The 17,091-nt window shown below is 35.6% G+C and overlaps 1 protein-coding gene and 1 pseudogene across 2 annotated transcripts; both read right to left on the reverse strand.

Annotated features, from left to right (window-relative positions):
- LOC128158714 (kinesin-like protein KIF28P) overlaps positions 1-17,091 on the reverse strand; it is a 74,072-nt pseudogene that overhangs the window by 56,135 nt on the left and 846 nt on the right.
- LOC128158713 (uncharacterized) lies at positions 199-5,479 on the reverse strand. Of its 2 annotated transcripts, none has more exons than XR_008240034.1 (2): positions 482-5,479; positions 199-264 (listed from the first exon to the last, which is right to left on the reverse strand). XR_008240034.1 is itself a non-coding variant. In XM_052821661.1 (2 exons), exon 2 carries the CDS (start codon positions 4,899-4,901, stop codon positions 801-803), a length of 4,101 nt encoding a protein of 1,366 aa, XP_052677621.1. In that variant the 5' UTR covers positions 4,902-5,051; positions 5,269-5,479; the 3' UTR covers positions 199-800. The 2 variants fall into 2 exon arrangements, 1 of the variants encoding a protein (XP_052677621.1); XM_052821661.1 differs by having other exon boundaries at positions 199-5,051; positions 5,269-5,479.

Here is a 17,091-nt window from a genome sequence, read left to right on the forward strand (position 1 = left end):
TAAACAAGTCAAATAATGATAAAATATGAAATTGTTTATCTCTTATCCTAGTTCTGATTTATCCATTACTCATTAAAACGTTCCTTAACAAATACAGACTACAAACCCTGAAACGTGCTACTACACCTCTAAAACGAACCTATTCTGCCTGGTGCAGGCAGATAGCTAACCTTGCACAACGCACAACGCAAACAAAAGTCACACGGGTTTCATAGTTTATTTTGTGTGGAAAACGTTGCCGTCGTGAATAATATTGGTAAAAAACTACAACAAATAGAAATAACAAATTACTAAATAGGAAAATATAGAACCTTACTTCATACATAGAAAAAATATGTAAATTACTTTAAAGACCATAATGGCGTGCCATACTTTTGAGAATGTTTTATCTGCATAATAAAATTTCCATCTGTAACTATACTTCAAAAATACAATTAAATACTGACAGATTTAAGCAATAACTTCAATAAAAAAGACTTACTTAGTGGCTCGAGGCACGCATCTAACAAGATTGAAGCCGATAGACAAAGTGAGACCGGACTGGTCAGTAAGGCTGACAGGAAGTGAGTGATTGACCAGATATACGTTGTAGTTAACTTGTACCAAAAAGGATTACCGGATATACTAAACTCAGAGTGGTTAACTTGTACAAAAATATTTCTGAAGAATTTAAATTTTAAACTATAGACAGCACACTCCCCGTCTGATATGAAAATATCACTTAAATGCATAAACAGTACTCTATTCACAAAAAGTTGTTCATGAAACTGTTTTTGTAAATTGTCACAACACAATAAGCATTAAATGGAATGACACAAAAATATAATTTCAGAAATTGGACTCACATATATACGCGACTGTCCATCTTTGATAACATGAACTTCAAGTTTGCGCACAAGTCCATCTTTGCTAGGAAACACTCTTTCAACAAGTCCTGTCGGCCAATGGTTGCGATGTGCATCACGGTCCTTCAAAAGAACGACATCACCAACTTGGATGTTATCTCGAGTGTCTTTCCATTTTCGTCGCACTTGTAGACTCTGCAGGTATTCATTTTTCCAACGACACCAAAATTTCTCCGCTAGAGACTGAACTAATTTCCATTGAATGTTATAAACTTCGCTGACACTGAGATTTTTAAAATCCTCGTTTGAATCAACGGTTTTTTGAGTAAGTAAAACAGCTGGAGACAAAACGCAAGGTGCCTCAGGGTCGGTGGATACAGGTACCAGTGGACGGGCGTTGACTATCGCTGTCGCTTCAGCCATAAACGTGCTAAGGACTTCATGGGTAATTCTTGTGTGCTTAGAATCCAGTAAGATTGAACATCGAATGTTTCCGTTGTTTTTCAGTGTTGCTTGTGTTTTTCTCATCAGGTTGATTGCTTCTGATTCTGTAGCAAGCGACGTCAGTCCATCATCGACGTAAAAGTTGTTGTAAACAAATTTACGAACATCATCGTCACCAACATATGATGCTTTTCGAAGTCCATAGGTGGCAACAGCTGGAGATGGTGTGTTACCGAAAACGTGAGCTTTCATTCGGTATTGTATTAAAGGTTTTTCAAAGTTGTTATCCTTGTACCAAAAGAATCTGAGGTAATCACGATGATCCTCATGAACACGAAATGCATAAAACATTTGCTGAATGTCACCACTGATAGCAATTGCATTTTCACGGAAACGCATGAGGATTCCAACAAGGTTGTTTGTTAAGTCTGGTCCAGACATTAACACACTGTTCAATGAAACGTCTTGATACACAGCCGACGAGTCGAATACTCCTCGGATTTGATCCGGTTTTTTCGAATTGTACACCCCAAAGAGGGGTAAATACCAGCATTCCCCAGGTATGTCGGAAGGAGCAACTTCTGCTGCCCCACTAGCTAAGACTTTTGACATGAATGCTAAGAAGTGTTGACGTTTGTGATGATCTTTCTTTAAACTTGTGTTGAGGATCAAAGCACGTTTCCAGGCCTGTGAATAATTGTTAGGCATCACTGGTTTTGACTCCTTGAAAGGTAATGGTGCGGACCAAAAACCATCAGTGTCTTTGTGGAACTCTGCGTCCATAAGAGCTACAAACTTGCGGTCCTCAACAGAAGGTCCAATCTTGTTGTCAAATGGTGTTCGTATGAATATGTCATCATCATTGTCCTTGACATTGATATTGTTGTGACACACTGGAAAGGTGGTGCACCTTCCGTCATTAAGAATATGCGTTTTGTTTACATTCACTTCCTTTGGAGGATGAACTTTATCAATACAAATTTCACCAATGACGACCCATCCAAGTGGAAGACGTTGAGCAAAGGGTTGACCTTGGCTGCCAGTAATTTGGTCGCGCACATGATGTACATCGGGTAAGTCACGTCCTATGAGCAGTTCAACATTCACATTGCGATCTAGGGGTGGTATGAAAGGTGCAATGCATTGTAGATGCGGTTGTGATTGAGCGACTTTAGGAGAAGGTATTTCAAGATGCTCACTAGGAATAGAATCACATTCAATGACTTCCGGTAAGTTGAATGTAGTTGTACCATCCAAGGCTTTGACACATAATCCGTTCACACGGCGTCCAGCGACTGTCGTTACACCGGAGCATGACGTAAGAGTGTAGGGTTTATATTCTCCTGTAACGCCGAGTTGATCTATCAAATAAGGGGACACCAACGTCCGGTTGCTCTGGTCATCGATTGTCGCATAAACACGGGTAACTTTCGCAGGATTTGATTGACAAAACACGTCCACTAAAACGATCTTCCCGCATGAACGACTCCCATGTTTTCCTTCTTCATACTCCCCGCCATTGCTTAAGGCAGTTTTCGCTGTTGAGACTGGTGTAGGGGATTCGGGTTTTGAAGGACGACGATCAATGTGCATCGCTGCGACATGATAAGGATTACCACATATATCACATTTAATGTCCGCTGTACAATTTTTGGACACATGACTTTGTGAGGCACAACATCGGAAACATAATTTCTTATCACGTAGAATGTTTTGACGCTCACGTAGTGATTTTCTTTTGAAGCCACGGCATTCGTTCAAAGAATGTCCAGCATTGTGTATGGGACAACGTGTTGACGGAGTTGATGATACAATTTCAACTTTACGAGAAGTGACTGCGCCAGTAGGTCTAGGTTTGCTGTATGCCATGTTTGTGTTTGTGGACGGTTGACATACAAGTCCAGGATCGTTACGGATTTCACACATTTCACGGATGAACTCGACAAAAAAGGAAAATGGAGGGAATGCTACATCATTCCGTTTTTTATATCCAGCTGCTTGAGAGGTCCACTTGTCTTGTAGAGATATGGGTAGTTTGGCAACTATGGGTAGTACTCCAGTAGATGAATTGAAGTAGCTCAGACAAATTTCGTATTTTGGATTAGTCATCGCCGATTCAATTTCGGTGAGAATGTCCACGAGATCATACAATTTGGCATGATCTTTATTTTTGAGGGTTGGAAACGAGTGTAGTTTCTGTTTTAGAGCATGTTCCACCATCTCAGGTCTCCCATATTTATCGTTCAGTCTATCCCAAATACGCTTTACACCTAGGCTAGGATTGTGGGTGTTTGCGGAGCGCAGTGTGCGTGCAAACTTTGACGACTCTGGACCCAACCATTTCACAAGTAGATCCATTTCCTCAAACTCTGTGACACCAAGTTCTAGAATAACACTCCGGAATGAAGAACTCCAAGAATTGAAATTTTCTGGACGATCATCAAAGTTGGTGAATCTTGTGAGTAGAAAATCCTTGCGTAGCAAAAACTTTGAAAAGTCGGCCATTGTCGAAGTGTTGTCGGTCCGTGGTGGTACTAGATTTGGAGCGGTAATTACATGAGGCAATGAATTTGTAGTAACACAAACTTGACGCATTGAATTCGAGGGAACGAACACTCGAGAAGCTGCATCCAATGGAGCACTCCGTTGATCAACTGAATTTGGAACACGCATCTGAGGCACTGAATTTGAAGGAACACTCACTTGAGACACTGAATTTAAAGGGACATTCACTTGAGACACTGAATTTTGAGAAGCACAAACTTGAGGCACTGAAATCGAGGTAGAACAAACTGGATTCACTGAATTAGAAGGCGCACACAATTGATGCATTTGATGAATTGGAATTGAAGGAACACAACCTTGATTAACTGCATTTAGATATCCCGGATGTCGGCCATCCGCCTCTGGATGTTGAACACTGATTGGTGGATTCTGTTCAAAATATGGTTGATTTTGTTGAATGTGGCCATCCTCGGTATTTGATGGGTTATGGTCGTGTTTGAGGATAAACGCACTCGTCATCTGTTCCCTTGAGTAGATCGGAAGATCAATCTTTTCTTCTTCTGTGAAGTCCGCTTCTGCTGAGATGATTTCTTTCTCCTGTCTGACGATACTAATTTTTGCTTCGATATCAGTTTTTTGTTTTAAAAGCTCACCTTCTTTCTTGATCAGTTCTAGTTTCGCCCTTTCAGCTTGCGCTTTAGCTCTTTGAAAACTTGATACATTAGACGACACATGACTTAGTGTTTCAAGGAGTTCAAATTTGGTTTCCTTCAACTCATCACTTGTTCTTTTTACAATTGAAAAACATTTGTTCATTAAAACTTCTAATTCATTTAACAAGTTGACCGCCTCCTCTGTATTTTGAGAAAGTAGATATTTCTTATAGTCTTCACTAGATATACAGAAATCTTTGAATTTCACAGAAATTAAACGTTCTACTTCTCTTATTTTTTGGAAGTCCTTTGCGCATGTTCCAGATGTTACAAGAGCATCCTCCACTTCCGCCCAGGTTTCATCGGTTTTACTTTTCAGCTTTTCACACTGTTCGTTGAACATGACGAGGCCTTTGGGTGTGAGTTTCCGTATCCGTCGATCCTCAGCAGACATGCCAAACGAATTCACTAATTTTTTACTATTCTGCCTGGTGCAGGCAGATAGCTAACCTTGCACAACGCACAACGCAAACAAAAGTCACACGGGTTTCATAGTTTATTTTGTGTGGAAAACGTTGCCGTCGTGAATAATATTGGTAAAAAACTACAACAAATAGAAATAACAAATTACTAAATAGGAAAATATAGAACCTTACTTCATACATAGAAAAAATATGTAAATTACTTTAAAGACCATAATGGCGTGCCATACTTTTGAGAATGTTTTATCTGCATAATAAAATTTCCATCTGTAACTATACTTCAAAAATACAATTAAATACTGACAGATTTAAGCAATAACTTCAATAAAAAAGACTTACTTAGTGGCTCGAGGCACGCATCTAACAAGATTGAAGCCGATAGACAAAGTGAGACCGGACTGGTCAGTAAGGCTGACAGGAAGTGAGTGATTGACCAGATATACGTTGTAGTTAACTTGTACCAAAAAGGATTACCGGATATACTAAACTCAGAGTGGTTAACTTGTACAAAAATATTTCTGAAGAATTTAAATTTTAAACTATAGACAGCACAGAACCGTATCGTCTGTGCAAGAAACGAACCATATGCATACCGTTCACAAGGCGAACTGTATCGTTCATAAAGCGCTCAGAACCGAACCGTGCAACTGGTATAGTATCACGTTTCAGGGTCTGTATTACCTTTTAAATAAATGCTTTTCTAGTCATTTGCATGTAAAATAACTTATTTTAAGAAATATTTCTCCTACCTGATATTCCATATTCTGGTCGTAATTGCTGTTTGCTATTTCAAAAATACTGTCAGTCATTCTTGGAAGAATTCCTGCAATTGTTAACGGTCGAGGTTTTTTTTTTATATAAAAAAGAGTATCTTGACTAAATAATATTCATTTCACGATTGAATTTTGAATTATTAATACAAGAAATATAGTTGTGCTTTTGACGTGTGACTCTTTATAAAATTAGAATTGTTTCTAAAAGTGATTAGGCTTGAAGTTATTCCATTACAAAATTGCATTAAGACAAAATCAATATAAAGTTACTATTGGAATTTTTACATTTGCAAATATGCTTCCTTTAAAGACGAAAACGTCCAATTCTTTTTGAACTTTTTTATGAAGTCCCAATGATTATCGCACGCACTTATTGCTTGGTGGTTACATCATTTCAAACATTAAAAACACATTTAATTTTTACATTTTGAACGATTTACGGTTTGCCTTTTTAAAACATATATATAAGTAAAAAAATCAGCAAAGTTAAAAAGTTCACCAGGTAATAAACTTTGGTACGTAATCATCAAATATTCTATGAACCCTTTGGGCTTCACGGAATTCATATTCTGGTGGATTTTTTTGTTAATTTCTGAATTGAATTTAGTGACTCCCTGTCTAAGGTGATTTTTTTCTTCAATTCCCTTGAATGGTCACACAAAACAGTCTAACCTAATTGTTTAGTACAGTTCGAGTGCACTTTATTGTGATACCATCGTTTTCCTTGGTAGAATCCAGGTCGTTCTGATTTCAACTGCAGATATCCAGCAAAAAGTGAAGAGGGTTCATCAAGACAAATTCTCTGTAACATTTCATTACCCCGCCAAAATACATTTTGATTCAAAACTTGTATTTCAAGACAGTAACCAGGTATGTTTTTATATTGATGGCCCTTAATAGCATTTCCATAGACAAAGTGTACGGACGGAGGAAATTGGAGTTAAGATATGTACATTGTTCAAATGAGATATTATGAACCCTTTGCAGTGCATTGCAACATTGTGGAACCGAAAGAGTTAATACGTGTTATATATATATATATATATATATATATATATATATATATATATATATATATATATATATATATATATATATATATATATATATATATATATATATATCGTAAGTATAAATGTATTAATGATATTATAAATTTAACCATTCCGCTTTGGTCAAATACAATATTGTCAATATCAGACTAATCTGGGAGATAATTGGCATGCAAAAATATATAAGACCCTGGAACAAACCAGAAGGTAGAAGGTCTTTTTTATCATAAGATACCTTTTAGTATAGCTTTTAAATTTGGAACAGAAAGAAATCCCTAGGGCAGAGGTTTTTAAAAAATGTAAAATATGGACAAAAGTGATACATTTCAGGCAAACCACCATAAGGTCTTATGTTAAAAATAAGCAAACTTTTATATATCCCCCTAAATAAACGATACGCAGTACAGTTAAGGCGGCAAATAAAAATATTGGCAAATTTTTGTGATGAAAACACGTTTACATTAGTTCAAATGGCATGTCCTTTTTAAAATCAATAACAGTCACTCAAATGCAATATATTTCTTAAATATATATATATATATATATATATATATATATATATATATATATATATATATATATATATATATATATATATATATAACAGTAAAATATTTTATGTTTATAGTGGTCACGTGATATGGCAGTCGCATGGTACAAGCAGATGTATTTGTGGTTTTGAGGTAATTCAAAAAAATCATTATTGCATGGGCATAAGCATGTCAAAATTCAAAACTGAATTATGAAATAACTTAATGTTATTTCGTAGATTTTGAAAAACGGTGCGAACTTTGTAAGATAAGATTATTTGTTAGTATAAACCGTAATATATAATGCATATGTTGAATAATTTTGAAGGTCGCAAGGTTAATTTCATTAAAAAATAATTAATTTGTTTGATTTTACAAGGATCGTAAAAGTATATAAAGTTACATAGCATATTTCAAATTCACATGCAAAAGTTTGTTAGGATCAGTTAGGTGTATGCCTTTGCAATTAATTGATATCTTTAGGCACTCAGCTTTAAGATATACGATATTTTACAAAAATCCGAGTTTGTCTTTTTATTTGATGCATACTTTTAACAAAACGAAAATAAGACTATAAAGGAAGCATTCTAGTTATAATAATGTTAAACAAAATATTCATTTATATTTTCTGTTAATCTATGACATTTACTTTTTCTTCGCTAAAAAGTTGCATGATTGCCTTCAATGACTTAACTTAATGCGTCATTTTGAAGCATATGATGTCATATCTTGTAGTACAGCGAGAACGACATCTCGCTTATTCTTCAGTGTGTACGATATAACGGACATCAAAATTGTAAGTAATAGCATTTGTAATAGCAATGCGCTTTTAAATACTCTGAAAACATCTCGTTGGTATTATTACTTTATTACAGTGAGTGCAAAAAGTGTCAAATCCAGTTACAACATTTTGAAAACACTAGCAGACCAATTTTCATTGTATTACTATTTTTTTTCCTTTTCCATATATATTTGTGTATGTATAAAAATTTCAAAATATATTTTGATTTATATATTGGTATAATATTGATACGAACATTATATCATTGACTGAATGTTATCTACCGTTTTTATTTTACATTGCTATTATGATATATACATGTATGCATATATATCTTCGGAGGTCTTAAAATTCGTTACGGTCCTAGAGTCGTGTCCCTTTTGTTTTCTTCGCGTATCTCGCGAGATTTGGTTCAAGGCTGCGCATTTCGTGAGAAAAAATTTACTACGATATGTGACGTCACTTTTTACTATATAGCAGCCGATAATGCGGTCAAAACAGGTTATATTATTTATTTTAATTTTTATCTATTCACCTATTTGCTAAGATCACTTATTACCAAATAAAGTCAAAAATAAAAATGGTCAAATACACGTCTGAACCCAAAATTTTAGAATAAAACAGGGGTTGTCTCCTTTGTTGACATCCACTCAATGAAAGTTATGTGATCTGATTGGAATGTTTAAGGCCAAACAAAGATATTTTTTAGTTACGAGAAGTAAAGTTCCGTATAGCCTTTTTTTGTGTTATTGTTAGGTTAATCCCACGTCAAAAAAGAAAAAAATACAGGTTATATTCTCCATCAGCTCTAACAAATGGTTATAGAATGGTGAAAGAAAATCAAATGTCAGTGAAAAAGGTATCAAAAAATTGTCAAGTGCAAGACACCACTCTTAGAGATAGAGTTCTTCAAAAAGTGGATTCGAGACAGTAGTTTTTTGGGAAGAGCCCAGTGCTGGAATGCTTTGAAGAGGCAAACCTAGTTCAACATTTTAAGACGATGGCAGCTTATGGGTATGGTTTCACCCGACAGGAGTGTGTAAATTTTGCATCTGAGTATGCTTTACACCTTGGAAAGAGAACTATGGATAAACCATTTACCATGAAATGGATGAGGGGGTTCCTTAAAAGATGGCCAGAACTAAAAGTGCTAAAGCCAAGGGGGCTTGAACATGCCCGAGCGAAGATGGCATCAAAAGAAACAGTTGCTGGGTACTTTAAGAATCTTGAAAAAAAACCTTTCAACACACAACATGCATGACAAGCCTCATTTGATTTACAACATAGATGAAAAGGGCATAACAGTTGATCACAAACCCCCTTCAGTTGTGATTCAACATACTGCCCACAGGCTGTCACATCTGGTCGGGGGAAAACTATTACAATTCTTCGAGGAGGAAGTGCCAGTGGGGTTGCCATACCACCATTTTTTTTTTCCCAGGCATCTCCTGGAACCAGTGGGACTGTGAGTGAAAAAGGTTGGTCAAATGGTGTTATATTCCACGAATATTTAGAAAACTATTTCTTGAAGTTTGTACCACGAAGTGACAATCAAAAGGTTCTTTTACTTTTGGATGGACATCGCTCCCATGTTTCTGTTGATCTGATAGAATGGGCAAAAGAGCAGGGCATCATTATCTTCATTTTACCTGCACATACCAGTCACATCTTGCAGCCCATGGATGTCTCTTGCTATGGTCCCTTGGAGAAAATAAACAACAACCTGTGCCACAAATTGATGAGGGAGTCCTCTGCTACCATTACCAGATACAATGTATGTGAGGTTGCTGGCAAGGCATACACTAGAGCACTTTCTTCAGAAAATATTCAGTCTGGATTCAGGAAATCAGGTATCTACCCTTTGAATCCTGAAGCGATCAGAATAGAATATCTGGCTCCAGCAGAGGTGTTCAAACAAATCAGCCCTATTACAAACACAACACCAAGTGAAAAGAATACACATGAAGATGCGGTAAATTCAGGCAATGAGGAAGATAACGGAGGTTTTGTAATGGAATAAGTGAACAAAGAAAAACACTCGAAGGAAATAAAGAGTGAGTCAGTTAGCAAGGAGAGAAAAACATTGAGTAAGATAGTGGCAGGGAAGGAAATGTCTGATGGAGTAATTGAAAAAATGGTGGAGCATGAAATAAATCAGAAAGGATCACATGGGAAAAGAAAGTCAACTAGTGTGAAGAAAGCTGAACCTATGAAGAAAATTGTTTTTGTTGACGAGACTCAACAACCAGGACCATCGGCTACAAATTTGATTTCCGATGATGCCATCAGTGATTCAGACAGTGACACTGGGAACATAGATCCGTCAAAGCTTTGTTGCGTTTGTCACAGATGGCAGCCAGAACAGATCAGAAATTGTGTTTCTTTAGTGTTTACCAAATGGGCACAGTATGACAGATGCAACCACTGGGTTCATTTAATTTACTGCTCACCTGTCAGATTTGTGAGGAGGAATGACTCCTTCTTCTGTCCTCGCTGTACAGAAGAGTGATCATATTGTTTTAATACAACTATCCAATATTGCATTGCTAAATCTGTTGTCAATTATACTTTATCAATAGAACATATCAATCCAAAAGATGGATTTACATGTATGAACTGTTATCAAATTTTTTCCATTATTTTTATAGATTTATCGTGATACTGTTTATTTAAATTATTCAATTTGTTATAATTAAATAGAGTATTAAATATTGTTAAATGTATTTTCATAACTTTCCATACTGTGCAATTCATTGTTGTTAGTATCGTCCATTATAAACGAATGTTTAGATTGCTTTGGCCTTATAGATTTGTTTATATCTGACTCTAGGGCCAGGTTTCAAAATGGCCGTCTCAGCTTCATTGGGGCTTGCACTGCCCACTTATTTATTTATTGAATAAAAAAATAATGAAAACAGTGTAAAGTTTTAGGTATGTTATAAATAATTTAGTGTCACAATTTTGATTAAGTGATTAAAGTGACTGACATTCTTAGGGTAACGACTCATGGACCTCCGAGGATACCAGATCATATTTACGTCTATTTATGCTTTAAAAAATACAATCATTAATACGAAAGAAAACATATACAATGTATTTTGAACATTATATATATAATTATATGATTTATTTATACTCGTCTGCTGAATAGCACTACTGATCCAGAGGGCCCCAGGTACTCCAGGTGATGTATATCTAGAGAGCATCTGCAGAGGTATTATCTCGAATTTAAATGTATTCAGTTTAATAAATATTAATATTTTTTTTTTAAAGTAATAGCATTTGTTGTTTTCAATTAAAAGATTAGCATAAATTAATTTTGCTAATAAACAAATTAATAAGTACTTTTGAGGTTTGTGATATACTGTGATGTTTTAATGCACATTTCCCGTACTTTTTGTCTGAACGGAATTTGACAGCCATAACTGTGTTGCGTATGTAAAATGTCTGATTTTTTTTTATTGAAAATAATAATGATATCAGCAGAATTCATTTCAAAAATTTCATTGAAAAATCTAGAGCCGAACAAATTGAACTCAGCCTCGTTCACATATATTTATACTGATACAAGTATAGATATGTACTGTCTAGATCTATTCATCAATCATCCGAATCAATTTGCGAAAAAGTAACTCATAGATCACCAATATCCAGAGAATACAAGTTTTTAAATAACATGACCACGTAACACCCTAACTCCAATTACCTTTAATCGAAATCGAGCTCGATCTCATGCATTTTTAAATAAAATGTTAGGTTTAAACCCAAGACCCATGTCTTTTGCATGTTATAGTTGCTATACAAAACTCTTAGTGCCAATTACAGAATACCAGTAGAATTTTCAATAGCTTGTTAGATTGATCAATAAGGTATTCAATTTGGTCAGCAAGGTATCACATCATGTCTGAATCTAGGTTTTGTTGTTAATCAGGTGCATATTGCTATAATTTTCATTCAACTCATTCATATTACACAAAAAAGCCTCTCCAGAATACTCTCTCCTATTGTTAGTTACTCTATTTAAATTCTTTTGAAAAGAATGTTTAACTGGCCAGCACTGGAATCTTGTGTATCAGTTCTGCCCAGAATAACTTAGAAAAGACATTTCTGAAGAAACAAAAGGAAAACTTTTACAAGTGTTAACTTAAAGAGAATATTTTTTTAATGCATTTTGGTTCCTCAATTCATGGTACAATATACAGCATTAGTAGTAGTTTTGTGCTAAGGCTGCTTGATTAGTTCAAACTATAGCAGTACTGTTGGATAAAATATACAGAAAATATATTTTCAACCCAAAAAATAAAAAAACAAGAGGCCCAGGGGCCACATTGCTCACCTGAGCAACAATTGCCTTAATTCTGATCAAATTAGCATTACAGTTTCAAAATATCTTGACAACCAAGTACAGTAGATCTTGCTAAAAAAGTTGAAAATCTGCCAATTTTTATCCACCTCTTTATTTTGGTAAATACCAAGCCCCTTTTGTTGTTGTACCTGTAAGAAGATTTTTCTCTATTCCTATATACCCCCCCCCCCCCCATTTTGTGGCCCAACTTTTCTCTAGGGTATCATGGTTTCATCAAACTTATATCTGGCTAACTTGTGCTTTCACACTAAGTACTGAGTTTTGGACCGAAAAACTTTCCCAGAATATTTTTTAAGATTTTCTCTATATATTCCTATGTAAAAATTCAAACTGCCATCACGGACCTGCCCTACCACTAGGGACTGTGATTTTAAATTTACAATACCCGAGGATGCCTCAACACAAGTTAAAGCTTTTCTGGCCAATTGGTCTTTAAAAAGAAGATTTTTAAAGATTTCCTCTATATATTCCTATGTAAAAATTCATCCCCCACTGTGGCCTCACCATACCACTGGACTATTATTTTAAAAAACTTGAATCTATTCAATTCGGAAATGCTTCCACTCAGATTTGGGCTTTCCTGGCATAATACCGGTAGTTTTGAGAAGAAGATTTTTTAGAGATTTTCTCTATGTATAAAAATGTATCCCCCATTGTGGCCCCGCCCTACCCCCCGAGACCATGATTTGAACAAACTTGAATCGACATTATCTGAGGATGGTTTCCCGCCAATTTGAGCTTTCTTGGTCAAATAGTTTTTGAGAAGAAGATTTTTAAAGATTTTCTCTATATATTCCTATGTAAAAATTCATCCCCCACTGTGGCCGCGCCCTACCCCCGGGGACCATGATTTGAACAAACTTGAATCAACACTATCTGAGGATGCTTCCACTCAAATTTGAGCTTTCTTGGTCAAATAGTTTTTGAGAACAAGATTTTTTAAGATTTTCTCTATATATTCCTTAGTAAAACTTGATCCCCCAATTGTGGCCCCACCCTACCCCCAGGGACCATGATTTGTACACACTTGAATCTACAATACTTGAGAATGCTTCCATTTAAATTTGAGCTTTCCTGGCCTAATAGTTTTTTAGAAGAAGATTTTCTCTATATATTCCTATGTTTAAAAACTTCATCCCCCCATTTTGGCCCCACCCTACCCCCGGGGACCATAATTTGAACGAGCTTGAATCTACACTAGCTCGTAGATGATTCCATTATAATTTGAGCTTTTCTGGCCCAAGAAGATTTTTAAAGATTTTCTCTATATATTCCTATGTAAAACTTAATCCCCCAATTGTGGCCCCACCCTACCCCCGGGGACCATGATTTGAACAAATTGGAAATTACACTACCTGTTGATGCTCCCATTTTAATTTGAGCTTTTCTGGCCCAATAGTTTTTGAGAAGAAGATTTTTTAAGATTTTCTCTATATATTCCTATGTAAAACTTGATCCCCAAATTGTGGCCCCACCCTACCCCCAGGGACCATGATTTGAACAAACTTGAATCTACACTACAATGTCCCTGAGGATGCTTCCACTCAAATTTGAGCTTTCCTGGCCTAATAGTTTTTGAGAAGAAGATTTTCTCTATATATTCCTATGTAAAACTTGATCCCCCCTTTTTGGCGCCACCCTACCCCCAGGGACAATGATTTGCACGTGCTTGCATCTACACTACCTGAAGATAATTCCATTATAATTTGAGCTTTTCTGGCCTAATACTTTTTGAGAAGAAGATTTTTAAAGATTTTCTCTATATATGCCTATGTAAAAATTCATCCCCCTATTCTGGCCTCACCCTACCCCCAGGGACCATGATTTGAACAAACTTAAATCTACATTATCTGATGATGCTTCCACTTAAATTTGAGCTTTCCTGGCTTAATAGTTTTTGAGAAGAAGATTTTTAAAGATTTTCTTTATATATTCCTATGTAAAACTTAATCCCCCAATTGTGGCCCCACCCTACCCCCGGGGACCATGATTTGAACAAATTGGAAATTACACTACCTGTTGATGCTCCCATTTTAATTTGAGCTTTTCTGGCCCAATAGTTTTTGAGAAGAAGATTTTTTAAGATTTTCTCTATATATTCCTATGTAAAACTTGATCCCCAAATTGTGGCCCTACCCTACCCCCGGGGACCATGATTTGAACAAACTTGAATCTATACTACCTGAAGATGATTTCATTATAATTTGAGCTTTTCTGGCCCAATAGTTTTTTAGAAGAAGATTTTTAAAGATTTTCTCTATATATTCCTGTAAAACTTGATCCCCTTCTTGTGGCCCCTCCCTACCCCGGGGACAATGATGTGAACAAACTTAAATCTACACTACCTGATGATGCCTCTACACAAGTTTTAGCTTTTCAGGCCGAATAGTTTTTGAGAAGAAGATTTTTGAAAAATACCAAAAAAATTTCAATAATTCTCAATGATCTCCCCTTTAAAGAGGGCGTGGCCCTTCATTTGAACAAATTTGAATCCCCTTTACCTAGTGGTGCTTTGTGCTAAATTTGGTTGAAATCTGCCCAGTGGTTCTTGAGAAGAAGATGAAAATGTGAAACGTTAACGACGACAACGAAGACAACGACAACGACAACGGCTACGACAACGACAGACAACGGACAAATTGTGATCAGAAAAGCTCACTTGAGCCTTTTGCTCAGGTGAGCTAAAAATATTCACTGAATATAACTAACTTTCTTCAAGTCATACCTGAGTAATCACACGACGTTGATTAAGACCTTATGTGACACATGGCTGAACAAAAAAACACTTACTAATCAATTCAATGCATGAGAAAGCATCGCTATAGATATACATTTCATTTCCTTTTAATATATTCGTCGTTTTCTTATCCCAAAATCTAAAAATGTTTTGCTCTGTATATCTACCAGGTTAATAATGAAAATGAGAAATTTCAATTAGAAAACAAACTGCTACTATGCAATAAAGAGACTGGTAGTAGTAATGCATTGACCTGAGACTGTAAAATTGTATTGTTCAGCACCTTTATTTACTCCACGCTCCATGATTGTGTATGATTTGCCACTTCCTGTCTGTCCGTATGCAAATAAGGTACAATTATATCCCTGGAACAAATGACCCAGCAAACCCTTTCCAACATCTTGGAATATTCTTTCCTTGAAAAAAAAATAGGGATCAAATTTGTATAAATTGAAACTAACGTAAGACCGTCAATACAAGTCTTTAAAGGTAATTAAGAAAGACAAATGTATCAAAAACAATCTTTTAAATACAAGAAGATTAATATACTGAGCAAACCCAACCTAATACCAGAGCAGACCTCAACTAAACCCTAACTTACGTTCGCGGTCTTCAGGGTCTGTTTGGGGTATACTCTGCGTCTGCTTTTTGAAAAATTGAAGTGTGAAGTACACTCGTCTTTTATCCTACCATCTTACTGCTTGTAGTTTCTGCCCCTTGTTTATTCCAAAAATGCATAGGTAGCGTCTGCTTTCAGGGGTATTCTTCTGATCGGGGTTTACTCTCTGTATCCACTCTGGGTTTATTTATTGTTTTACTCTGGGTCAAATCTTGTAAAACCGGAGTAAACCAAGAGTAAACACCGAGAGTTAACTTAGGGTTTAGTTGGAATTTATTTTCTGTTAGGTTGGTTCTGACATGTACATTGTACTGCATATCAAGTACAAAACGCAACCTAAAGCTCATCAGGGTAGTTTTATATCTTACGGAAAAGATTGCATTAAATCGCATTCCCTTAAAACTGAACTTATAACTAAAGACACTTTGCTATTGCACTTCCTGATCTTAGCTATTATGTTATCCCATAAAGACATCTCTTTCTTTTGATATTATTAAATGGCCCATGTATGTTTTAATATGTTTAAATCCCTAGTGTAATGACAATTTATCTGGAAAATATACATTTTTTTTCTTTTCCTAAAAGAGAAGAAACACGAATGCATCATTCTCGCTAAAGCTGTATATAAAAAGCTTAGAATGATTTACGGTCGATTTTTTTAGTGATGATCGTAAATTAAAAACTTAAATTTAGAAAAAATAAAGTTTAAACATATCAGCATTTATCATTACCTGATCAGCGTAATCACTGTTCTCCCCAGCAGGCTCAAGATATCCATCATGTCTCTTCTGATAACCGTCACATGACCAAAACACGTGGTCAAAAGTTTTAAGGCCTCCTGTTTTGTCGTTCACAATACGAATTGAATTTGGCTTTACATACTCCAGTACATTTTTCTTTTGGACTTTGGGGTTTTAGATAGGGATAAGGAAATAATTGTTCATTTTACAACAGAAAGACTACTGCTTAATGTAGCAGTACTTATTATCTTGCTTTAAGGTAAAACCAGTTAAATTTATTACTATTTGCTATTTAATTCAATAATTTTATATATGTCCTAAGATTTTGAAATACCCAACCCTTTTTACACTCTATCCAAATTATCTCCTCTATGAAGAGAAAATGAACCTTCGTGTGAATAAGATTGAAAGCCATCTCACAAAGAATGATTTTGCAAGGTTTTGTTAAAATTGGCCAAGCGGTTCTGGAAAACATGAAAAATTAAAACGTCTACGATGACAACAACTTGGACGACAACAACAGCGAAAACAACGACAAACAAAAAAAGAAAGTCTGATTAGACA

This window comes from Crassostrea angulata, chromosome 8 (genome assembly GCF_025612915.1).
Source record: "Crassostrea angulata isolate pt1a10 chromosome 8, ASM2561291v2, whole genome shotgun sequence".
NCBI classification, from domain to species: Eukaryota; Metazoa; Mollusca; class Bivalvia; order Ostreida; family Ostreidae; genus Magallana; species Magallana angulata.